General features: G+C 41.5%; 2 protein-coding genes across 3 annotated transcripts; both read left to right on the top strand.

Annotated features, from left to right (window-relative positions):
• The first annotated feature begins 1,557 nt into the window (after window positions 1-1,557).
• Window positions 1,558-12,365, top strand: hspa4l (heat shock protein 4 like). Of its 2 annotated transcripts, XM_085768516.1 has the most exons (20): window positions 1,580-1,693; window positions 1,830-2,001; window positions 3,196-3,253; window positions 3,410-3,550; window positions 3,813-3,935; window positions 4,020-4,119; window positions 4,949-5,082; window positions 5,163-5,407; window positions 5,892-5,968; window positions 6,996-7,147; window positions 7,286-7,392; window positions 7,582-7,715; window positions 8,540-8,736; window positions 9,477-9,551; window positions 9,799-9,942; window positions 10,517-10,642; window positions 10,768-10,875; window positions 10,980-11,099; window positions 11,364-11,525; window positions 11,621-12,365. In XM_085768516.1, the coding sequence occupies exons 2-20, from the start codon at window positions 1,895-1,897 to the stop codon at window positions 11,807-11,809; spliced, it is 2,499 nt and encodes an 832-aa protein (XP_085624642.1). In that variant the 5' UTR covers window positions 1,580-1,693; window positions 1,830-1,894; the 3' UTR covers window positions 11,810-12,365. The 2 variants fall into 2 exon arrangements, with proteins under 2 accessions (XP_085624641.1, XP_085624642.1); XM_085768515.1 differs by having other exon boundaries at window positions 1,558-2,001.
• Window positions 12,366-14,151: 1,786 nt separating this feature from the next.
• Window positions 14,152-24,850, top strand: plk4 (polo-like kinase 4 (Drosophila)). Its single transcript, XM_085768404.1, has 15 exons — window positions 14,152-14,366; window positions 15,658-15,753; window positions 16,015-16,110; window positions 16,484-16,598; window positions 16,707-17,679; window positions 17,767-17,858; window positions 19,061-19,419; window positions 19,533-19,637; window positions 19,767-19,869; window positions 19,954-20,103; window positions 20,772-21,000; window positions 21,680-21,782; window positions 22,400-22,537; window positions 22,636-22,742; window positions 24,734-24,850. The coding sequence occupies exons 1-15, from the start codon at window positions 14,337-14,339 to the stop codon at window positions 24,843-24,845; spliced, it is 2,808 nt and encodes a 935-aa protein (XP_085624530.1). The 5' UTR covers window positions 14,152-14,336; the 3' UTR covers window positions 24,846-24,850.
• Window positions 24,851-25,277: the final 427 nt, after the last annotated feature.

The following is a 25,277-nucleotide window of genomic DNA, read 5'->3' on the forward strand; positions in this document are numbered from 1 at the left end:
AATCGGTCAAAACGGAGCAAGTTCTAGTTATTTTAGTAGAACATCATGCACCATGAGGGAGCGAGCGGACCGACGCAAGATGGAAGTCATCTAGTCTTACTTCTAAATAGATACTCTACTGTATCTATTGTAGCAACATGAAGGACCAGTTAGTCCGTCGATTGCTCCTCAGCAAAGAGGCAATGTGTTCAAGTCTGGCTGGACTCCAGCCACACAGCCTCCGAACATATAAAATAATACACGTTAAATTAATCTAGGGTATTATAATAATCAAATTTAATAAACCTCTAATTTTTACTTACATAATACTACTAAAATAATTGAATACCAGTAATAATTTTAACCAGACATGTAAAAGCAGATAGCTACCATTAATTTCTCATTAATTTCATGAGTAACACCTGAATTTACAGAAGTCAACCACAGGTGTGGCCGTGGAAACACTTGCGTAGGTGGACCATGACAGTGTAGGGACTATGCCACTGGGGAGAATTTACTTATCTTAAATTGCAATTGTGATTATTTTGAAATGTAATGGGGCACCAGGCATATTTTTTGTCTATATCAAAATTTTGACGAAGTTAAATGATTAGGTGCAACCGTTCAAGATCAGGAGCTATTCCTCTTGGATTTTTCACTGTACACATCCCTTGCTAACATAATGTACATACTTATTAGTCTTTAACATTTATCTGCCCTCTTAGGCTATAGTTGCTTTCCAGATTTTCCATTCAAAACATCTGACCAGTATGTTACAACATTATAGATTAAATTAAGCTTAAACTGCAAAAGAAAAGTCAGTTCTATGACTTATACAGTGAACAATATTATAATGATGGTTGACAGTCATGTTAAAAAATATAAATGATGTAGGCCTGGCTATGTAATATTCTCAAAGGACATTTCCTTTCAGATTTTACAGTAATGATAGTTTCAATTATGTACTTTTTAACTAAAGTAAAGTTTTGAATGCAGGACTATTTTACAAAGTGGTGCCACTATCACTTAACAAAGGGATGTGAGGACTTCTTACACAACAGCCACTGGGACAACTATGATGACATCTAAAATAAATCATGAATAATAAAATACAACCTGAACACACAGAGTAATGTAAAGTTACATAATATTCTCTTCTTATTGCCTTATATCTATAGTTGTAATATTAATCATCCTGTGGCCAGACCACACCTGTGTTACAGTGTTGTGGCGCTTTTCCCCTGGCTCATACCTTTCAGGTTGCATTTTCTTTCAAACAGTGTGTCACTCTTTGCAATCTCTAGATGCGAATTTGGCAACTGTAATGCTTAATTAACCAGATATTAAATTAATGTACTTCAATTAGCCTAACGCACGTGGGCGCGGGGCGTGGACAGAGTGACTCTACTCTACCTGACAGGTTAAATTCAGGGCAAAGACGTCGATGGGCGACCGACGTATCCTACGTTCTCTTTTCCAGGGGATTCTAGATTCTTCTGTTATCGATTGGTCGCGGCACCAATCACGTAAGGGCATTCGGTGTGACGCAGCCAATGAGAGACGCGTGGGGGCGGGACCAAGGATCATCCTCCGTCAGAGCCTCTGGGTGATGTTAGGGCCGCCTAGGAGTGGGAGAATCCGCTCTGGACATCACCGCCGCCCGGGATTACTCTGAATGAGTTTGCTATAAACAGCTTGACTTACATAACAGCTAGTAATTCAGTGAGAGCACCCGCAGCTAGCAGACTGGTTTATTCCTTGAGCAAAGGGAAACGCTAAATTACCATTCATTTTGGAATATATATAGGCTATACCGCCATTGTATATATATATATATTTTTCTCCTATAGGTGTCAAGTGCGGTCGTTGCGGAGTAGCTATAACTTGCAAGAGGTGAATTCAAAGAGCGCTCATTATGTCAGTGGTAGGCATTGATGTGGGTTTCCAAAACTGTTACATCGCTGTGGCCAGGAGCGGCGGCATTGAAACCATTGCCAATGAATACAGTGACAGATGCACACCGTAAGTAGCCTACAAAATATTGACAGACATCATCGCTGTGTATTGTGTGGTCTGTGCTGGGAGTTTGTTACGCAATGTTTGCGACTGGAAGCGCACTTGTCCGAGCGGTGACGGCACAGACAGAGAGGCCGCGGGGATGAGGATGATGATGATGGTGGTGATGGTGATGAGGAGGAGGAGGCCCGTGACTACTGGTTTATTCACCGTCACAGCAGGTTATCCTAGGTCAAAATGTCGCATGTGCTGGTGCTCTATGAAGTGACCCTCACCGATCACAGACTGTTGACATGTCTTCTGTCCTGACAACCGCCTCGCATGCTGCGCAGTGCGCCTCAAAGTTGACCGTGATCAGCAACTTATATATATATATAAAAAAAAGGCTGTGTAGCATTTGAACATGTTAGTATAGCCTACTACTGTATGCACTGGAAGAAAAAATAAATAGCTTTTGACATGACATGGCGACACTAGTGCGTCTATTATGGCCTGCGTTGAAGCTTCATCCTCGCTGCGTTCCCACTTCCCATAGCACCAGCCCAGAAATAACGTGTATTTAAATCCAGCATCATTAATGAAATTGTTTTATTTATAGAGGACGTAGTGAATTAACTCATGTTACAAAAACAGAGACAGTCTTCTCTCTGCAGGAGAGAGAGAGAGAGACGTTTTGCATCCAAACTGAAATGCATGAACTGCAGCATCATGCAAACACGGGATGTGGATGTGCAGCTGGAAAAAAGGAGGCTGAGCATTGCACCTTTAAGTGAGAAGGGATATTTTTGTGGCAAGGTGAAACTAGGGAGTGACTTGTCGGTGTCAGCCAATGTGAAATGGATCCTCAAACCCTGTGTGAACACAAGCGTTCATCTGTGTCACAACAATGAGTTCTGTTGTTATTCTGCTAAAAAAGATGCCAGTGAATGAGATTAGTAGGTGCTGCTCTTATTCCGTGGAGCTAACTTTTGAAGGTGAACTGTTGTGCCTCACTGCCCTAGTTTGTAGTTCTTCCTCAGACTCCCTGTGGTGGAATTTGCTTGATTAAAATCCACTTCTCATCATCGCTCGACGTGTGACTCTTGTCTGCAACAGTCCGTCAATTACAGCTCTGCTTCGTCGTCCACCGCACATCTGTTTGAACGGGATTATTTCTGTTGTAGCCACCCTAATTTGCCGATGTGTTTGTCTTTCATCAAGGGCTTGTGTGTCTTTGGCCTCCAAAAACCGCATGATTGGAAATGCAGCCAAGAGTCAAGTAAGATCATCCATTTCATTTGTCAGCAATCAGCAGTTTGTCTTACTTCATTACACATTGAAATACTGTCACTGTAGTTCATCTTTCTTACAGTTCACATTTACAAAGCAGCTTCTGGGAGAACACAGCTTTATGGAATTCATGTTGTTATTGCAGGTTATAACTAACTTCAAAAATACAGTCCATGGCTTCAAAAAGTTCCACGGCAGAGCATTTGATGACCCATTTGTCCAGGCGGAAAAACCCAAACTGCCTTACGGCTTACATAAGCTTCCCAATGGAAACACTGGAATTAAGGTAAAGCACTGTACGAACATCTAGCGCGTTCTGTTTTACTGCTTTCTCTGTTTTCCCCTTTCTCTTTGAGCCTGACCTGTTTCTGCTGCCATTGCACACCTTTGTTCTTTTAATTCAGCCACAACACTGACTATAATAATAAGTGAGTGGGATTCACAGATGGTTTTATTTTTACTCTCTTCCCCAAACAACTTGTTGGCTTTTTCGATTAACATTTTACCCTCTAGCGTTTAATTAAATTTTAATGACACGCTGTGTACAGGTGCGTTATTTGGACGAGGACAAAGTGTTCACAGTGGAGCAGATCACGGGGATGCTGCTCAACAAGCTGAGGGAGACGTCAGAGAGCGCCCTGAAGAAGCCCGTGGTGGACTGTGTCATCTCTGTGAGTGATGGACCACGACGATCATCGACATGATTCACAAAGCGGCTGCATGGGACGTTATCGACGTGTGCTCTTGTCTTCCAGGTCCCGAGCTTCTTCACAGACGCAGAGAGACGATCGGTGTTTGATGCATCTCAAATCGCAGGGCTGAACTGTTTACGGCTAATCAATGACACCACTGCAGGTCAATGTTTTTATTTTATTTTGATGTTTATTTAAAGCAGAAGTAAGCGATCCGGTCGTTTTGGCTAATGCTGTGTTCCAGGCAGGCTTTTCGTAAATTACAGCTTCAAGTCACAACTTACGACTTTGTAGCGTTCCAGGCAACCCACTTGTGTTTTTCCGACCTGTTTTACCGGTGAAAGTCACTATAACGGCCACTCGTAACTTCCGACCCGTGAACTCGTACCAGATCAAACTGGTACGACTTCACAGGTCGGAAAAACAGGAGTTACGAGTTGCCTTGAACGCACCATAACAGTCCTCGTCCCTACGTCACCACATTCACGGCGTCCCTTGGTTGCACACACAGCCCTGCATGCCGTTCTCTCTCCTCATTGGATAAAAACTGTAGGATACGATAAATGTTTTCTCCTCGGCTCAGAGCAGAGCAGAGGGACTGACAGACCCGTGTTTCAGACCAAACACTCTATGTAAGTGATTGCTGTCAGAAGATATAACTATTTAAGACTTATATTAACACAAATATATCACTTACTTCTGCTTTAACAGGAACGATACATACAACATTGCCACAAAAAATGGGAAATGCGATGCATACAAGATGTCTAGGTTCAGCTAATTTGCAGTCTTTGTACCTGGTCAGGCTTTAGAAAAGGATAAAATATACAATATATAGTTAGGGAATTTCTTGAATGGGGCAGTCTTTTTGAAAGGCACTGACCTTTATTGAGGCCAAGTCATCACAGTAAAATATACAGATACACAGTTCAGACGTTACTTCACCTATTGGTTTGACATTTTCTTTTAAAACTGTTTTTTTTAACGAACAGTGGCTTTGGCCTATGGGATCTACAAACAGGACCTTCCTACTCCAGAAGAGCGGCCTAGAAATGTGGTGTTTGTGGACATGGGACATTCATCATTCCAAGTCTCAATCACAGCCTTCAACAAAGGAAAACTCAAGGTTAGTAAAAAATTCATCTCATTTCCATCTCGATTCTGTACTCAGCACTTCTGTTGCTCATTGGCATTCTGCTCCGTCAGGTCCTCGCCACAGCGTTCGACTTGTACCTGGGTGGGCGCAACTTTGACGAGGCGCTGGTAGATTACTTCTGCGAGGAGTTTAAGGGCAAGTACAAGCTCAACGTGCGGGACAACCCGAGGGCTCTGCTGCGGCTGCACCAGGAGTGTGAGAAATTAAAGAAGCTCATGAGTGCCAACTCCTCCGACTTGCCTCTCAACATCGAGTGCTTCATGAATGACATCGATGTTTCCAGCAGGATGAACAGGTACAAACCACCTCAGTTGTTTTCTTTTTTTTTTTTGTCATTCAAATTTTTATTTGTTTTAACATAACTTTACAGACATTTCAAGTGTTACAGATATCGCACAAATCAATAGTCTGTTCAAGAAAGCAAAAAAGGAGAAACAGATTGATAGGACGAGGAGAAAAACAGACAAAAAGAGAAAATAAAAAACATCTGAAAAAAATAAAAACAAAATACAACATTGATGAAAACAGAACACTCATCCCACAACTCAAAGGCAGCCCCCACCCCTGGCACCCCTCATGCTTCATACATATTCAAAGCATAAATAAATACAATTACATGCAATGTAATGTAACTATCCTTCCAACCATGCCTTACACCCCTCTATGGCACATCCCTTATGTAGTTCACAAAGACTTCCCATATCAGTTGTTTTCTTTGCAATCACAACTGTTGTATAGTATCAAAACTGTTTTTCTGTCTGTTCATGTGTAACCTACAGGGGCCACTTTGAAGACCTGTGTGCTCAGTTTCTGATGAGGGTAGAGATGCCGCTGAAATCAGCGCTTGAACAATCAAGTACGCCCTTCAAGTTTTCTTTTGAATGTACTTGTTAGAATCATATATAAATGAAGAGTTGACCATGTCTGGTGTGTGTTTCTATGGCAGAGTTGAGCCGGGATGATATCTATGCAGTGGAGATAGTGGAGAACCTCTAATTTTTACTTACATAATACTACTAAAATAATTGAATACCGATAATAATTTCAACCAGACATGTAAAAGCAGATAGCTACCATTAATTTCTCATTAATTTCATGAGTAACACCTGAATTTACAGAAGTCAACCACAGGTGTGGCCGTGGAAACACTTGCGTAGGTGGACCATGACAGTGTAGGGACTATGCAAGTACAGGATCTGAATAATTTCTCTACCATTGGGGAGAATTTAATTATCTTAAATTGCAATTGTGATTATTTTGAAATGTAATGGCGCACCAGGCATATTTTTTGTCTATATCAAAATAATTAATTGCATTTGACGTTAAATGATTAGGTGCAACCGTTCAAGATCAGGAGCTATTCCTCTTGGATTTTTCACTGTACACATCCCTTGCTAACATAATGTACATACTTATTAGTCTTTAACATTTATCTTCCCTCTTAGGCTATAGTTGCTTTCCAGATTTTCCATTCAAAACATCTGACCAGTATGTTACAACATTATAGATTAAACTAAGCTTAAACTGAGCAAAAGAAAAGTCAGTTATTTGACTTATACAATGAACAATATTATAATGATGGTTGACAGTCATGTTAAAAAATATAAATGATGTAGGCCTGGCTATGTAATATTCTCAAAGGACATTTCCTTTCAGATTTTACAGTAATGATAGTTTCAATTATGTACTTTTTAACTAAAGTAAAGTTTTGAATGCAGGACTATTTTTTAAGTGGTGCCACTATCACTTAACAAAGGGATGTGAGGACTTCTTACACAACAGCCACTGGGACAACTATGATGACATCTAAAATAAATCATGAATAATAAAATACAACCTGAACACACAGAGTAATGTAAAGTTACATAATATTCTCTTGGCAGAGTTGAGCCGGGATGATATCTATGCAGTGGAGATAGTCGGAGGGGCCACGAGAATCCCGACTATCAAAGAGAGGATCGCCAAATTTTTCGGCAAAGACGTCAGCACCACACTCAACGCAGACGAAGCTGTAGCAAGAGGCTGCGCGCTTCAAGTACGATTCCTCCCCTGACACCTATATCTAATACATCAATGCGCTGCTGTTCATGCTCTTCCCTGTGGTTCATAATATCTAATGTAGGGATGTGCCTTTTATTTGTGTGATGTGTGTGCTGATTGTACGCGGGCGTAGTGTGCAATTCTGTCTCCAGCCTTTAAGGTGCGTGAATTCTCCATCACCGACGTGGTTCCCTTTCCCATTACTCTTCGCTGGAAATCACCAACGGAGGATGGACTGGGGTAAAGATGTTGCACCTACTGTGTTTTACTGAGCCACATAAGACAGTGTGTTTCTCTGTAGTCATTCCCCAAAGTAAAGCAAGCTAGGTCAGCCAGCATGAAGACACAGGATATGCTGACTGTGTTGACTTTCCGCAACCTGACTTTGCTTCTTTTTTCTTTCTTCCTTTACTGCAATTTATTTTACAGAGAGTGTGAGGTGTTCAGTAAGAATCATGCTGCTCCATTTTCCAAAGTGATCACCTTCCACAAGAAGGAGCCCTTTGACCTTGAAGCCTTCTACAGCAGCCCCCAAGAGCTCCCATACCCGGACCACAGGATAGGTACTGGTGGTTCACATGTATTCTGCACTCTGATAGTGACCCACTGAGCGGCTCTCAGTGGGTTTTTCTACAAAAGAAAAAGAAAAAAATCTATATTCTTTATTATCATTTCTTATTTCACACAGTTTCTTTTAAGATAAGAGAGTTTGTTGCTGGTCATTTTTGATTAATTTCAGGTGTTTCATAAGTGTTTTATCATGAAAATTATAATCAGGTCAATTGCTGAATGAAAATAAATTGCAGTTCCACTTGAAAAAAAATTATTAGAATGAAAATAACTTAATTATTTTACCATGTCATGTTTTGTCTGTATGTTGCACTCATCTCATTACTTCATAATATATTATTTAGCTACCTATTTCATGTTGACTCTCCATACTGTAGAATGAATATGAATGAATGTTCACATGTTCAGACCAGAGCATTTATCTGATAGTGACCCACTGAGCGGCTCTGCCTCAGTCCTGCCCACTCAGAGACAGATCCACAGATTTTAGGATGTAAAACTATCAAGATATTTAGATTTTAGCAGCTACACAAACAAGACAAGCACATATGTACATCACAGAGATACATATGAGCTAGTAGTTTCTCCGGATGGCATAGTGTGTCCCTGTAGAGATCTACAACCTGGATGGGAATTAGAAATGAGTCATGGTCTCCCACAGATGGGGTCCTGTCTGTGTTTGTACATTTGTGTGTGTGTTATCGGTTTGTAATTTTACATCACCAGCCTGCCTGCCTGCCTGCCTGTCTGTTGAGGGATTATGTAGAGGTCGTGTAATCAAAGATCTTTAACAGACCTGTTTTCCATCTGCTACCAGGATGTTTTTCCGTACAGAATGTGGCTCCGCAGCCAGATGGAGACAGCTCCAAAGTGAAGGTCAAAGTGCGCGTCAACGTCCACGGCATCTTCAGCGTGTCCAGCGCCTCTCTGATTGAGAAGCAGAAAGGAGAAGGCGAGGAAATGCAAATAGACTCCGAGCCAATGGTGCAGAATGAAGGCAGAGCAGAGGAGCAGGTATGGAAGATCATTTACATTGATCTAATACAGTGGTTCCCAACCTTTTTCTTAAGGGACCCATATTTTTACCATTGAAAACTTTGGTGACCCCCCCCCCCCCCGATGTAAAATAAAATAAAATAAGGAACATCATAACTTCTTTTACATGAAATACTTTATTATATTTCAGTAATTTAATAACAGCATGGAACAAACAATCAGGAGAACCTGTGTATGATTACAACATATTTCTTCAGAACTTGTACTTTTAAAAACATAATTGTGTTTTTAAAAGTACAAGTTCTGAAGAATATGTTGTAATTTTACACAGGTTTTTTCTCATTGTTCCATGCTGTTTTTCAAATTCATTGTGACTGATATTGCCCTGCTGTATATTATGTATTTAATGTTTTAAAACTGTTGATATTCAATCATCTATTGATATAGGCCTATAATTTATTTGTTTATCTATTTAAATACACGAATAAATGTTTAATGTGGCCCTTGAATTCAGTTGATTTTGTTACATATATGAATTAAATGCTTAGCCTACTCATTTATTTAACATTTTAATTACATTAAATTATTAAACCCCTTAAAATCAAGAGGGCTTCGCGACCTCCCCTGGATCTTTGGCGCCCCCCAGGTTGGGAACCACTGATCTAATATACAGTAACAGTTTCTTTTGCTTTTTAAAATATAATTCATATGTCAATTACTGTTTACATGAATGTAACTGAATGCGTGTTGTATTTTAGACCAAAATGCAGGTGGACCAGGACGGCCAGAACCAGGGAGATCAACAGACTGAGGAAAACAGTTCCTGCAGTAAGGTCAGATGGGCTTATACTTTATTATGAAGCTATTATCAGTATGATATGTTTTCCTGTTTGTATCAGTTTGTGTTGAAAGCACTAATACAGAGAAAATAACATCACATTTTACTGTCGAGATGATTCTGAGCTGAATAAGTCATTTAACAAAAAGATTTCCCTGCTTTAATTTTGTAACATACAACTAAAATAAGTAAAGCCCTCCTGGAACAAAATGTCTGCTTGGTTTTGTGGTTTCCAAATCTAGGAGGGTGCCTCTGGGGAGAAGCAGGACCCAGCAGCAGGGGCAAGCAAGCCTAAAGTCAAGGTGAAGAGCATCGATCTGCCCATCCTGGCCAACAACATTCGACAGCTCGAGAGTGACGTCCTGAACAACTTTGTGGAGTATGAGGTCAGTGCTCTTGATGGGCTTTGGAAAGGCTGAGTCATGGTCAGACTGAAACGCTCATTATGTGTGCACCACTGGACATTAATACTGGGGTATTAATGCTTGAAATGTATTTAACATGTGATGTGTGGTCAGTGATTTCCCATTTCCCATAATTGTTATTGCCATTATCATTAATTGGCTTAATATGTGTGTTAGTGGAATAATGTGTTGCATATATCGCCTGTTGTATAAATCTAATGTTCTCCTAAATTAATCTTAATTAATGTCTTTACTGTAGGTACATGTCACAGCTTTAGATCTTTAGGCTATTAACCATGCAGCCCAGGTCTTAAGGTTTCTTTCATCACTACCACATAATGGCAAATTATGAGATTAGATTTTGTAATCACCAAGTATTCTGACTGTTTTCTTAAAAACACTGCATCCATTTCAAAATATTTTTGGCACAGTTTCTGTCTCTGTTTGTGATTTTGCTTGGTTTACATTATATTTTGTTATTTCTGTAACCTATACCCTACCTCACATCGTGTTTTGACCCTTAGGCAATTTCTTTTATGTGTTTATTTCCTCGCAGCGTCAGATGATTGTACAGGACAAACTGGTGAAAGAGCTGAATGATGCTAAAAATGCTGTGGAGGAGTACGTATACGACCTGAGGGACAAACTGTGTGGGATGTATGAGAAGTATATCACTGAGGAGGTGAGTGGTGCTTTCTTAAACACCTTCATACTACAAGTCATCCTGATAGAAAGGCCAGTGTAATTGGGGAACCGCGCCGAGCAAATGACCCCTCATTATATTGTTTCATTGGGCCTCACTAACAGGACAGTAGCCGGTTGACGCTGATGCTGGAGGACACAGAGAACTGGCTGTATGAGGACGGGGAGGACCAACCCAAACAAGTCTATGAGGAGAAGCTAGATGGACTTAAGGTTTGTCGTCATTTTGTTTTCAAGTAAATTTCCATTTCTATTCATATGAGGTTTTGAAAGTGACAATAAGTATTGACATTAACGTAAAATGTATTGATTTGCAGAGGCTGGGTCAACCCATTCAGGACCGACACAGAGAGCATGAAGACAGGCCGAGGGCTTTTGAGGAGCTGGGAAAGAAACTGCAGCTCTACATGAAGTTTGTAGATTCGTATAAGCAGAAGGTAAATCGCTTTTAATTTAAACAGTATGCTTTAAAGATTATTTTCTTACAAGTGTCACAATACAAATGTGTCTCATCTATGTTATATTTAACACACTGGTGGCTTTATTGCTAAATTGTGGCTGTCTATCTGACCTCTTTCAATGTTTTTGTGACACTTATTACAGCTCTTTTGGTCTCAAAAATAGAACCATAGAGGTGAATTAATTTATGTTGTGGAAATTAATGAAGCGAATGTTTCTTGTCACAAACGTTCTTTCCCCAGGATGAGCGATTCTTACATTTGAGCGCAGAGGAAATGAGCACAGTGGAGAAATGTGTGACTGAAAGCATGGGCTGGATGAACAGTAAGATGAATGCACAGAGCAAACTCGCCATAACTCAAGATCCCGTCGTTAAAGTAGCAGACATCATTGCCAAAATACAGGTACGTGAATGTCGGTTTGAGATTGAATGCTGTCTTCAGTAAGTAGTAATGAAATCCGCCGCTGACACACTCTTGCGCCTATAATTGCCCACTAGGAACTGGATAACGTATGTAACCCAGTGATCAACAGGCCAAAGCCCACAGTCGAGGAGGCCCCCGAAGCGAACGACCAAAACAGCGGAGCTCACAACGGTCCTACGGCCAAACAAGGAGCAGAAGGGAAGGGGGACGCAAAGGGAAGCCAGCAGACAAAGCCTGGTGCGAAAGAGATGGAGGTGGACTGAAATCAGAGTGTGAGAAGCAACCTCTGCAACCATCACTGCGTTTACCATCACTGACCATTTAGACAGTTAGTAGGAACATCAGATACCTGGGACCATCTCTCAATCCTCACCAGCCACTTTTGTGGGTTTGTTTTTTTGTGCCCTTCCCCATTGGACTTTACCTTTTGAGGTTTTTTTTGTTTTCACCCTCTCATTCTTATGTGTGACAATGATGTGCTTTATTCTCTCAAAGGTTTGACGTACTTAATAAATGAAAGAATAATGCAATAGATTAAACTCTGATTCTGACGTTAAACTGTTTTCCTCTGTACCGCGGCAAGGTACGCTTTGTGTTTGCATTCCACGTGTCTCATTAATGTCCAGTACCAGCGGCAACTTCTCTCACTTATAAGAGTAATAGTAAGTGCTGTCCAAACAGTTGCTATTGCAAAATTATTAGTTTGTATGCAATAATACAAATTATATATATTTGTATTCAATGAGTATGAAATGATGTCCATGTTTAGAAACTGTAAATACTATTTTAGTAAATTAAAACAGCCAGCATGTACATAAAGGACACATTCCTAGTGTTAACAATGGAAATGCTTGATACACCAAATCTCTTTAGTAAGTGATTGGTTGCCTATTTCCTTTTTTTGTTTTCTTGCGTTTTTCCATATTTAAGTCATGGGATTTAAAAATGGCAAGAATAAAAATATTTGTCTGTGAGACAAAATTTCTTTGCTCTGAAATTATTTGATTTTTCAGCAGTTTAACCTGAAAGAGATTGGTCTGCATATCATATGTCCTGAGTCCTGTACTGAGATTTTGCAAAAAGTAGACAAAAAGAGGGACCCTGGTTGTCTCTTTGCCTGCAAAACTATGAATGTGATTCCAAAAAATTCACATTTGCATAGAAAAACTTTGATCGCACAGACTGTTCCTTGACACCAAAAGTAAAATGAACCATAATGTATATGAAGCCCCACAACATAAATACAGTAGCAGTTATTGTGCAAATAAATGGGACAACAGACAACTACAAAAGAAAAAGAAAAAAATCTATATTCTTTATTATCATTTCTTATTTCACACAGTTTCTTTTAAGATAAGAGAGTTTGTTGCTGGTCATTTTTGATTAATTTCAGGTGTTTCATAAGTGTTTTATCATGAAAATTATAATCAGGTCAATTGCTGAATGAAAATAAATTGCAGTTCCACTTGAAAAAAACTTATTAGAATGAAAATAACTGAATTATTTTTTATCATGCCATGTTTTGTCTGTATGTTGTTGCACTCATCTCATTACTTCATAATATATTATTTAGCTACCTATTTCATGTTGACTCTCCATAGAATGAATATGAATGAATGTTCACATGTTCAGACCAGAGCGATTGTTGCTCTGGTTCAGACACTTAAGCACAGGCCACGATACATTTTATTGACTCGACAAACTGAAACGTCCAAATTCACAAGATGATAGAGACTACATTTTCTTTTAGTTTGGGTGAGCGCCATAGACTGTATAAGGTGAGCACACAGACAGGGCCGTTGTATAGGGGAGAAAGGTGATGATAATTCTAGGGGCCCAGCGCCCAGTGGGGGCCCATAAAAAACCCCAGTAGTCTAATCTTTGTATGACTGAATTATTCTGCATAAGACCCTAATACTCATAGTACACTGTAAAAACTCAACATCTTTCCAAGAATATTTGTCTTATTTCTTGTCCAAATGTCTCATTTCTAGCCAAAGCTAATCTCTTTCCACTTAAAATAAGACTCATAACCTAAAAATTAATTCGTTTTTAGATCATTTTCACTTGTTTCAAACACATTTTCACTTGAAAAAAGTAGAAAAATCTGCCAGTGAAAGCATGTTTTTGTGCTTGTAATAAGGAAGAAAAACTTCCATTATCAGATTTTTCCTACTTATTCCAAGTGAAAATATGCTTGAAAGGAGTAAAAAGTGTCTAAAAACAAGCTACTTTTAATATGATATGTCTTATTTTAAGTAGGCTATAATGAGATTTGTTTTGACTAGAAATTAAATTTTGACCAGAAATAAGACAAATATTCTTGGTAAGATACTTGAGTTTTTGCAGTGTAATGCTGCGTTAGCATCAAAACAAAGTAGGCTAAATAATACATGATAATACATACGTAGTCTAAGAAAAAAAAAAAACTGGAAAAGTTAGAGGGAGGGGCCCACTTTAGTATTCTTTAAGGGGGCCCAGAATTCCTAGCAACGGCCCTGCACACAGATGAAAACAGGTCGACTCGAACATAGAGGCAAAGAGGCACGCGCTGCCTCTAAAGGGGCGCGGCAAACTGGCTGTTGCCATGAGACGTAGCGGAATGACGTAGGCAGAGGAGTAACGGGCGCATATATTCAAAATGGAAGAAATGGCAAAGTTTTGGAGGGGAACACAAAAACAACATTTATCTGCCCTCTGAGGACTCCTGCGCCGACTACCCATGAACTCTGTCGAGCGGGGAACATTTTTACTAACTTGGATGAACCTGCGGGGCGAAAAACAGACACGATGAGTGTTTCGATCGGCGATAAAATTGAGGTGAGTTGTTTTGTTTGGCTAACGCCCACATGCTAACTTCAAACTAGCTGTGAACAAACATGTACGGTGGCGTGTGTGTGTTGGGCGAAAGTAGCTGGTTAGTGGCGAGTTAAACAGTCTTTGTCGCTGTATTTAAAAGTTTGAAACATTTTACAGAACTTGCATTTGACGGAAATGTTTTAATAACCCGCTAAGTTACCACTGTAAGGTAACTTACTGCAGCTTATTAGCCGATGCAGATGGCGATTGTTAGCGTCACATACATTTAAAGTTCGTCATGTTTGTTATTATTTCGTGGGTCTTCGTGGGGGAAATAGATCGTGTTTTGGTAAAAAAAAAAAAATATTTTCGGTGAACTTAGATTTAGACTTCATTATTGTCATTGCACAAGTACAACGAAATGGATTGCAATCCCTTTGATTGGTGCAGAAAGAATACAAACAATACAACAAACAATAAATAATAGATTAAAAACTTTTTTTAAAAAAAGAATAAATCACACACAAACCATCTTTTCATAGTCCTATGCAGTATTCAATAACAGCTTACATACATAGTGCACATTGGTTTCAGCAGCATCCAGGGCAGCAGCAGTGCCTCTTAATAAAACAGTAAAAACAGTTTCTTTTTAGTCTATTATTTGTCTTTGATTTAAGAGCCCTGCATCTCCTAACTTTATTGTTATTAACGTCAGACTGAAGTTAGTTAGTGGCAGTGTTGTGTTGTGTTGTGTTGGCACCTAGGGCAGGTGAGCATCCCTCGGCAGCTTGGTGGCAACGCGCTGCCTTGGTAACGGCGGAGAGTAGAGTGGCTGTCCTGCTCGCGAGCGGGAGCAGCGCCGGGATAATTAAAGGTTTTGGTTGGGCCAGATGACGGCGTCAGGTGTTGGTGGCTTCGTTGACAGTTAACGTTTTGTTGTGGGAGGATTTCAGTCCTCCTCTGTGGGGTCGTTTAGTGGCCGTATTGTCTGTTCCACTGTAAGTTACACTAGTGTACATGTACACCCAGCATGTCGCAGGCCAGAGGGACGATGCTGGAGCACCTCATCCAATATTTCTTCCAAAATTTTTCTGCTGACATTCAAACTAGCGAGGAGGATGAGGAGAAAATTTTGTCACATACTCAAGAGCTCGGGATCGAGGTGTCTTTTTTTTTTTTTTTTTTTTAATGATCCTCTTAGCTGGGATCAAGCAGAATTCCTCTTTAACCAAAGATCCTAGTTGTATTTCTCTACAAAAAAATATGTATCATTTATGTAAAGCTCACTGTTTGTTTTTATATCTTCTTATAGGATTTTAAAGTCCTCACCCTCCTTGGTAAAGGCTCCTTTGCATGTGTTTACCGGGCAAAGTCAGTGAAGACTGGTCTGGAGGTTGCCATCAAAACGGTAAGAATCCCTCACCCACCACTTATGTCTTTGTTAGTAATTATTAGAGGTAATTATAGGATGCTTTACCTGCAATGTAGATAGTGTGAAGTGCGACCTGGAACTGTTGGCTTATCAGACCTTAGTTGCCTCCCATGGGGTCCCTGTGGTCCCTCAGGTCCCTTGTGATTAAAGGTGACAAACTGACTACTAGCCACATTACACGTTGGTCCAATGAGTGGCAGCAGGTGTGTAACTGTCTTTTTGCTCTGCTGTCTGCAGATCGACAAAAAAGCAATGCACAAAGCTGGTATGGTCCAGCGTGTGACGAACGAGGTGGAGATTCACTGCCGATTGAAACATCCTTCAATACTCGAGGTAACGTTTACTGGACACAGCTGATTTAATCTTACTGTGGGTTATTTTAGTACACCACATAAAGGCACTCATGTGGATTTTATGTCTAGTTTGTGTCTGTAAAATGCACAATAATAAAACTACTCGCTTTGTGATGTGGCAGTTTTATATGGTTAAAGACAAATTTAAAGACAAATTTTTCTTTTTTACATCCCTAACCCTAACTCTAGTGAATGTTTTCTGTTTGTCAGTCCATATGAGCTTTGTGTTGTCATGATTATCCATTGTACTTTGTTCTGTGTTAGTGTCGCTCTTTTTTTTAATTCTAGGGTTCAATTTGGCTTTTATAATCTGATAATAATAATAAGAATGATGCATCTGGTCTTTATTTAAGCTGTACAACTACTTTGAGGACAGCAACTATGTGTACCTGGTGGTGGAGATGTGCCACAATGGAGAGATGAGTCGGTATCTTAAAGAGCGGAAGACGCCTTTCTCTGAAGATGAAGGTCTGAACAATATCACTTAGAAAAATGAATAATGAATTATGTTGCAGTAAATAGTTAATCATTTTTAACAGCTGCTTGTCTCAATTTTGTTTTGTTTTTGTTCCACAGCGAGACATTTCATGCATCAAATAGTGAAAGGAATGCTGTATTTACACACTCACGGCATTTTGCATCGAGATCTGACCTTGTCCAACCTCTTGCTGACCAGCAACATGAACATTAAGATTGCAGACTTTGGCCTGGCCACTCAGCTCAAACTCCCAAACGAAAAGCACTTCACCATGTGCGGCACACCCAACTACATCTCTCCGGAGGTGGCCACCCGCAGCGCTCACGGTCTGGAATCGGACGTCTGGTCGCTGGGATGCATGTTCTACGCCTTCCTGATGGGGCGCCCTCCCTTCGACACGGACACGGTCAAACACACGTTGTCCAAAGTGGTTCTCGGGGAGTACGAGATGCCGAGTCACGTTTCCGTCGAGGCTCAGGACCTGATCTGTCAGCTGCTGCAGAGGGACCCCTCCCAGCGGCCCAGCCTCTCGGCGGTGCTGGATCACCCCTTCATGACCCAGAGCCTGCTGGGCCGGACCAAGGAGCTGGGGCTGGGGGACGAGGGGTCCATGGACAGCGGCATCGCCACCATCTCCACGGCCTGCACCTCCTCCATGTCGGGCAGCAGCAGCACCCGCCTCCAGAGGAGAACCAGGCACATGATTGGCTCTGCCCTGCCCAATCGCATGATGCCTATTCCCAGTCTTCCACGCCATCCCAGCAGCGCCTGTTTTGAGGATGGAGACCAGTGGCAGCAGCAGCAGCAGCAGCAGCCGGACAGATTTCACAGGGAGGGCCGGAGCAGGGCGGCTCACGGCGGGGAGAGCGGGCAGCCTCATTCTCGCTACCTGAGGAGGGCGCACTCCTCAGATCGCACCGGCTCTTGCGCGTCCGGTCAGGGCTCGAGCCATGATCTGGAGAGATGCCACTCAGAGGAGACGTTGACCGGCGTAGGGCGGCCGATCTTCCCCCCGCACCCGTTTTCAGAGCATGGAAGGCTCCCGTCTCCCCCAGTGAAACAGTCGGCAGGGTGAGTTCAGCTTCTACGTTCAGTTTCTACTCATTCTTTACATATTACTTCAACGCTAACAGGTTCAACTTAACTGTTCTGTTTCAGCTCTGGATATTCATTATCCACTCAGACGGCACATACAACAAACCTGCAATTTCAAGACATGGAGGTCGTCAGTAACTGGCTTCATAAAGATGGTGAGTTAGATCATAGCTTTCTTTTTTTAATTTATACATATATTTTATTTATGAATTTTCAATTTATTAAGTGGAACAACAGATGACTGTGATATAATTTTAAAAAAACACAGCACTTGTACAAGAACAAATAAAGCGGACAGAAGAGAGAGAGAGCTCAGTGCTCAAAAACAGTATATACATTGACATACCAGGTGTACATAAAAATCAAAAACATGACATTACGTTGACAGAGATGAATGGGAGTGAAGTATTACTTTTAGGTCATTCTTGACAGATATAGAAGAAATGACTGCCACATCCTATCAAAGGTTGCAGACCTGAGAGAGACATTGTGTTGGATCTTTTCCATATGTAGCAGACTGGTGATTTCTAAAGCCAGGCCTTGAAGGAAGGCGCCTCATCACTTTTCCAATGAGTTTAGATGTTCCTTTTTGCAGTGACCGTTCCATATTGTATAGTTTTACGGTGCAAATTGGTGAGCATAAAAAGGTGTGGAGAGCCACCTAGAATTGCGGTCAGTGGATCTGGAGATATTTTACAGTTATATACCTCAGAAAAGCATTTGAAAATATCAGACAAAAGATCATAGTTTTTCTTAAAGCAGAAGTAAGTGATATTTTTGTGTTAATATAAGTCTTAAATAGTTATATCTTCCGACAGCAATCACTTGCATAGAGTGTTTGGACCAAAACACGGGTCTCTCAGTCACTCTGCTCTGAACCGAGGAGAAAACTTTTCTCGTATCCTACAAGTTTTATCCAATGAGGAGAGAGAACGGCATGAAGGGCTGTGTGTGCAGCCAAGGGATGCGCCTGAATGTGGTGACGTAGGGACGAGGACCAATAGATCCATGACGAGGGCGGGGGCTGCTAACTCCATCGGCTGACAAGAAGTTATGGTGCGTTCAAGGCAGCCCGTAACTCGTGTTTTTCCGACCTGTGAAGTCGTACCAGTTCGATCTGGTACGAGTTCACGGGTCGGAAGTTACGAGTGGCCGTTACAGTGACTTTCACAGGTAAAACAGGTCGGAAAAACACGAGTGGGTTGCCTGGAACGCTACAAAGTCGTAAGTTGTGACTTGAAGCTGTAATTTACGGTTTCAAAAGCCTGCCTGGAACGCAGCATTACTCGCTTACTTCTGCTTTAATGCATCTCGAAACTTAGCAATTACAACTAAAGCAAATGCTTTTCTGTCTCAGGGTCTGGACAGCGACCTGCAGACAGCAGCACACACAGCAGCAGCAGCAGCAGCTTCCACAGCAGCAGGGCGCCTCTAGCCGTTCACAACTCATGGTCGGACCAGCCCGCGGGCCGAGGCGTGAATCCCCACCACAACCAGCACCACCTGCACCTGCACCACCACCAGCTCTCCTCCAACCCGGACTCATACAGGGAGAATCTACCCGGAGCCGAGTTCCAGCCTCCTCACGGCCGAGAGTTCAATCTCCCGTCATCTAAACCCAGCGCGGACAAGGAGAAGAAGTCACTGAGAGACTCGGTCCCGCCTCTTTGCGCGTCCAGACTGAAGCCGATCAGACAGAAGACCAAAAATGCTGTTGTAAGACACCGCTCACGCTTTTTGATTGTTTATTCATCTTCAGTGTGTGTGTGTGAGAAGAGCTGAGAAATATATTTAAATGTCTAAATTAATTTCTCTTGTCCTCCATGCAGGTGAGCATCTTGGACACAGGTGAAGTGTGTATGGAGTTGTTGAAATCCCACAGCGGTCAAGAGAGAGTCAAAGAAGTGCTGCGGATTTCCTGTGATGGTTCAATGGTGAGCTCTCATTGAATGACTCATTCTACACTTTACATATATTACTGGTAGTATAACAGGATGTTACACAAGCTTTTAGCATCAGCAACCTGTATTCTAACCTGTATTCATCATCATCATCTCCTGTAGGTGACAATATATCAGCCTAACAATGGAAAGGGTTTTCCTGTCCTCGACTGTCCGCCTGCTCCTCCAGAGGACATTCTCATCTGTAGCTATGAGGACCTTCCAGGTATTACTATCGATTCATACCCAATAAAATCAGCTGGTGTAGAATTATAAATGATCTTAAATTATGTTTCCTTCCCTGTCATAGAAAAATACTGGAAGAAATACCAGTACGCCTCCAGGTTTGTGCAGCTTGTGAAGTCCAAGACTCCTAAAGTGACCCTTTACACCAAGCACGCTAAGGTCATGCTGATGGAGAACGCGCCCAGTGCGGACCTGGAGGTCTGCTTTTATGACGGTGAGTTAATGTACATGTTGAAGCACGTGGTCCCACTGAGGTGGAGCAGCCACAGAGTTAATGTGTAACGCTTTATTTATTTTTTTATTTAAATAAACAAAGTTACAAATTACACACACAAAACAAACAAACAAACCCAAAAAAAGACCAAAATAAACAAACAATAAAATAGTTTAAAAAACAAAAGCAAAAACAAAAAAAACCTGTATGCTGTTTAATATGGTACAACAGAAATAAGCTACTAATTCATCTTTAGACACAAAAACCACAACAACAACAACAGCAAAAACACTCCACCCTAAACAAAGTATATGCAATTAAATAAAGGTCCCCCAAACAAATGCCAGTAAGAAGAAAAACATAATTCTGCACAAAGATAGGCTACACCTCCAAGCCATAATTTAAATAAAGCATAAATGTCTCAATTTTTGCACCATTAACTTTGGCTGTAGAGTTTTCCAACAGACAGATATCATAAAACAATGCAACCCAGACTTTATTCATTACAATACTTGGTTCAAACCAACTTTTAAGAATAGTCTTTTTTGCAGCCGTTGAGGCAGCAAGAATGATTCGTTTCTGTGTGTATGGTAGTATCACGTTTGGGTTGTAGCCAAAAAATGTATAGTATCAATGTATAACGCTTTATGTACATATGTCGCTCATAGGAGCAAAGACCCACAAGACGTCGGAGCTGCTGCGGGTGGTGGAGAAGAGCGGCAAGTCGTGCACGGTGAAGGGGGAGGTGGGGCTGAGCGGCCTGAGCCCCGAGAGCCGGCTGTACGTGGAGCTGGCCGACGAGGGCCACAGCATGTGTCTGTCACTAGAGGCCGCCATCACAGCAGAGGAGCAGCGCAGCACCAAGAACGTCCCCTTCTTCCCCATCACTATCGGCCGGTGAGAGGAAACTTCTGTCAATCACATGCTCCTTGTGTTTTTTGTTTTTTTTCTCTCATCTTGTGACGTTAAAGGGATAGTATAATTTTTTTAAAGTGGGGTTGTATGATCTACAAATAGCCCCTAATTACTTTAATTGCAGTAGAAGACTCTCTACACTCCTCCCGTTAGCAACTCCAGCCCATAGCCCTGCCCAGAGATTTACAACATACAGTGTTGTGAACGGACCCAAAGAAACGGCCTATTTTCGCGGCCTAAAAGAGGTTTTATGTGGAAAAAAAAACCACAGTTCCATTGTTCGCTATAATATAATTTTTTCCAGCCCTTCAAAGTGCAGGGAAAACGCAGTTTTTATTTGGACCTAACCAACTCACGTATCCCTCCGCCCAGGGTTAGCGCCCGCCGATCAGCAGTTGGTTAGGTCCAAATAAAAACTGTGTTTTTTGAGGTAAAACCTATTTTAGGCCGTGAAAATAGGCTGTTTCTTTGGGTCCATTCACAACAATGTATGTTGTAAATCTCTGGGCAGGGCTATGGGCTGGCGTTGCTAACGGGAGGAGTGCAGAGAGTCTTCTACTGCAATTAAAGTACTTAGGGGCTATTTGTAGATCATACAACCCCACTTAAAAAAATGATACTATCCCTTTAGTGTTCGTTTTCTGATTGTTAATCTTCACAGGAGACCTGCCAACCCGGACCCCGCCTGCACGTCGTCCCTGCCCTCCCACCCTGTCCCTCCTGACACAGCTTCCCCCCCTCAACCTTCACAGATGGCTCCTTCAGTGAGTGTTTCAAAGTCTCACAGCCTCGCAGCATGAACAGACGTCTCAGTCAGGGTTCTTACGGATCCTTAAAAAGTCTTAAAAGGCATTGAATTCATTAATCTAAAAACAAGGCCTTAATTGGCATTAAAATGTCTTAAATCAATTTTTCAAAGGTCTTAAAAATGTTAACAGTTGGTAAGTGGGATTTTATGATTGTAATTAGTCTCAAATCTCAAAAGAATTGGTAACATCCCGACATAGAGAAGTTAGTGGCGGCCGTCAACTCTAAATTTCTCACTGCCTCCAGCTCCCGAGTCAAGTGTTTTGTTTTTTTTCCGGACTTTTTATGCATTTATTTTGAAAGGACAGCTGGAAAGAGACACAATCCAATGTTCGTGTAGCAGTCACTTTACCTTGGAAGTGGGTAAAATTGTCCCTAACCCTATGTAATTGATGTGGTGTTTTTTTTCCTGCATTTGTGTTTATTGTGAAGTCGGTCTTAAATTTCATTTCAAGTGGCTTTAAAAAAGTCTTAAAAAGTCTTAAGTTTAACTTGGCTTAAGCTGTAGGAACCCTGTCAGTGGCTTAAATAATAGGACTTTGAACGTTTTTAAAACTGTTTTTTTTTTCTGCAGATGATCTCCTACGACGGGTCTGACTTCACCACAGCCAGCCTGACCAAGAAAAGCTCCCCCGTGCGACAGGACCTGGTTCAAAGCACCGGAAAAGTGGTCAAGTCAATATTTGTGCCCAATGTTGGATGGGCATCCCAGGTAATTAGTAAATAAATGAACCTAATATTTCTAAGATATCCGCAAAAGAAATCATTTTTTATAACTTAAAGACTGGACGTCTGTTTTTGTGTCTGCAGCTGACGAGTGGAGAGGTGTGGGTGCAGTTTAACGACGGCTCTCAGCTGGTGGTCCAGGCCGGGGTGTCCTGCATCACCTACACGTCTCCAGAGGGGAAAATCACCAGGTATGAAACATGTCGGACGTGTGTTGTTGTCACTGGGTACGTTTACATGGACGGTTTCAAACGGTTTCGGAAAGGTTTGGTTTAAATCATAAATCTGTTTGAAGATTTCAGCTTGAGCGTATACATGGGTTACAAAGTAAACTGGTTGGGTGTTTACATGCGCCGACGAAACAAACGCTTCGAATGTGCCCGCAGCCGTGAGTGATTGCGTTACTATGGTTACAACAGCATAGACCAGAGCGGCTTTTTTATGCAAATGAGAATTACTGATGCATCCTGGGTAATTTAGGGGCAACGCCCGGCATCCCTCCATTGAAAAGTTCAGCCTAACTGGCTTGACAAACTAACTAACAAAAAGTTGGCTATTAACAGGCTATTTACAGACAACACTTAGCCAAAACCTCCCCGGTGATCCGACCAAATACGTGTAGATGTCTGGGTCAGACATTTCTGGCCACTTTGTGGGGTCATTGATCATTGTGGGAGGCTAAATGAGCATACCGGTAGATTAATTAATTGTAATTTTTCAAGATAGCGTGAACGGTGGGTTTCAAAGAGGGTGTCAAAATAATAATGAGACATAGTGCTACAAAAGAAACAAAAAATTAAACATTCAAATTGATCGTTAGTTAGTCTACGCTCCATCAAAACACAAAAAGCCACTGAGTGCAATGTAAAAATGCCGGGTGCTGCCCCTAAATTACCCAGGATGCATCAGTCATTCTCATTTGCATAAAACAGCCGCTCTGGTCTATTGATTATGGAAGTGCTACAGCTGTGCCGAAACGCATCGTTTGTTGAGCGCAGTTTTTGCTGTTATAATATTTCTCTGTATTAAACAGCAGCGTGGCATATTCCTAATTTTAGCAGGAAAAGAATTTGCATGAATTTTCGGACACCAAGTGGAAACAGAACTTCTGTATGACCCGCCAGTCCGTTACGAAATTTCTTGCTCGTCATTTTCCCATATTACACGGACATTTTCACTTGAGTGACAGCCAGGCAGGCACGGCTCGTACGTGCTCAAGCGTGCGTGCGTACGTACGTCAAGTCCTGAACGAACGCAGCCAGGGATCAAGTGTATACATGACAGACAGATCTCTTTAGAAAAGGTTTAAACCACCCCCTTCAATCTGGTTGGAATTTCAACCGGTTTGGGGTAATTGAAACGGTTTGAGGTGTTCACATTAAAGGGATAGTTCAACATTTTGGCAAATTGGCCCATTGCCATAATTGCTATAGTCATAGCAGTAGGTTCGTTACCTTTAATTGTAGGTGTAAGCTATTTTTAGAACGGCGGAGCGCAGCAGCTGGCTGCTCAGAGCTACGCTATGGAGGCTAAGGGAATTTCTTGGTTTCCCTCATTAAACTCATCAAATACAAAATCCCAAAACTCCACAGCGCTTTTGTAGACAAGTTGTGAGCTGCACAACCACCACGCTATGAGATAATGACGGAACGATACGAAACGGAGCCGTTTTCGAGGTAAATTCATACAAAACCGCTGATGCGCGTTGCGTTCAGGGACAGTTTTTCAGCAAGCAGTCTCCGTATTTACCCTGTATTTACCTCGAAAACGGCTCAGTTTCATATCGTTCCGTCATTATCTCATAGCGTGGTGGTTGTGCAGCTCACAACTTGTCTACAAAAGCGCTGTGGAGTTTTGGGATTTTGTATTTGATGAGTTTAATGAGGGAAACCAAGAAATTCCCTTAGCCTCCATAGCGTAGCTCTGAGCAGCCAGCTGCTGCGCTCTGCCGTTCTAAAAATAGCTTACACCTACAATTAGGTAATGAACCTACTGCTATGACTATAGCGATTATGGCAATGGGCCAATTTGCCAAAATGTTGAACTATCCCTTTAAGTATTTTCAATCGGTTTGGTCTCCCAAACCTTTCTGAAACCGATCGAAACTGTCCATGTAAACGTACCCACTGTTTGGACGCGTTGTGTTCGACAGCTCCACCTGACATCTCTGCCGTCTCCACAGGTATAAGGAGAACGAAAAGTTGCCGGAGCACGTCAAGGAGAAGCTTCACTGTCTCTCCACCATCCTTGGACTGTTGGCGAACCCGGCAGCGCATCACTTACAACTTCAGTAACATGTAGTAGTTCCTCGCAGGGAAATGTGAATAGCATTAGAAACCTTTACCACTGTCCTTTGTCTGGTGTCCTTGTAAATATATCTTTGTGTCCTTGTTTTTTTTTTACTTTACATGTACAGAAGACTAAGATTATGAAAAGATATATTTTTATTTTAATACAAGACCATTTTGTATAGAGTCAATTGACCTGTTGTGTTGGGAAAATGTGTAAGTGTCTGACTGTCTGTCTTTTTTTACTGTCTCCAATTCAATGAAATGTTGGACTCATAAAAGCTGAAGCAATAAACATCTGGAGGCTGGGTGGAGAATTGCAGCACGATGTTTGAAGTCTTCTCTTTGCACTCGATGAAGGAATTATTATTGAAAGAAATTAAAGTATTGAGCGCTACCTAACAGTTTCTATAATGCAGAATTTACACAGATGATCCA

Source organism: Trachurus japonicus, chromosome 22 (genome assembly GCF_045865225.1).
Source record: "Trachurus japonicus isolate A0001 chromosome 22, Traja_1.0".
Lineage (NCBI taxonomy): Eukaryota > Metazoa > Chordata > Actinopteri > Carangiformes > Carangidae > Trachurus > Trachurus japonicus.

Coding starts and splice junctions, on each gene's coding strand:
- hspa4l (XM_085768515.1), top strand. CDS start 1,895: ATGTCAGTGGTAGGCATTGATGTGGGTTTCCAAAACTGTTACATCGCT. Junction 7,148..7,285: donor CAAGAGGCTGCGCGCTTCAA/GTACGATTCCTC, acceptor ACGCGGGCGTAG/TGTGCAATTCTGTCTCCAGC. Junction 9,943..10,516: donor ACAACTTTGTGGAGTATGAG/GTCAGTGCTCTT, acceptor ATTTCCTCGCAG/CGTCAGATGATTGTACAGGA.
- plk4 (XM_085768404.1), top strand. CDS start 14,337: ATGAGTGTTTCGATCGGCGATAAAATTGAG. Junction 17,859..19,060: donor TAACTGGCTTCATAAAGATG/GTGAGTTAGATC, acceptor TTTCTGTCTCAG/GGTCTGGACAGCGACCTGCA. Junction 19,870..19,953: donor TAGCTATGAGGACCTTCCAG/GTATTACTATCG, acceptor TCCCTGTCATAG/AAAAATACTGGAAGAAATAC.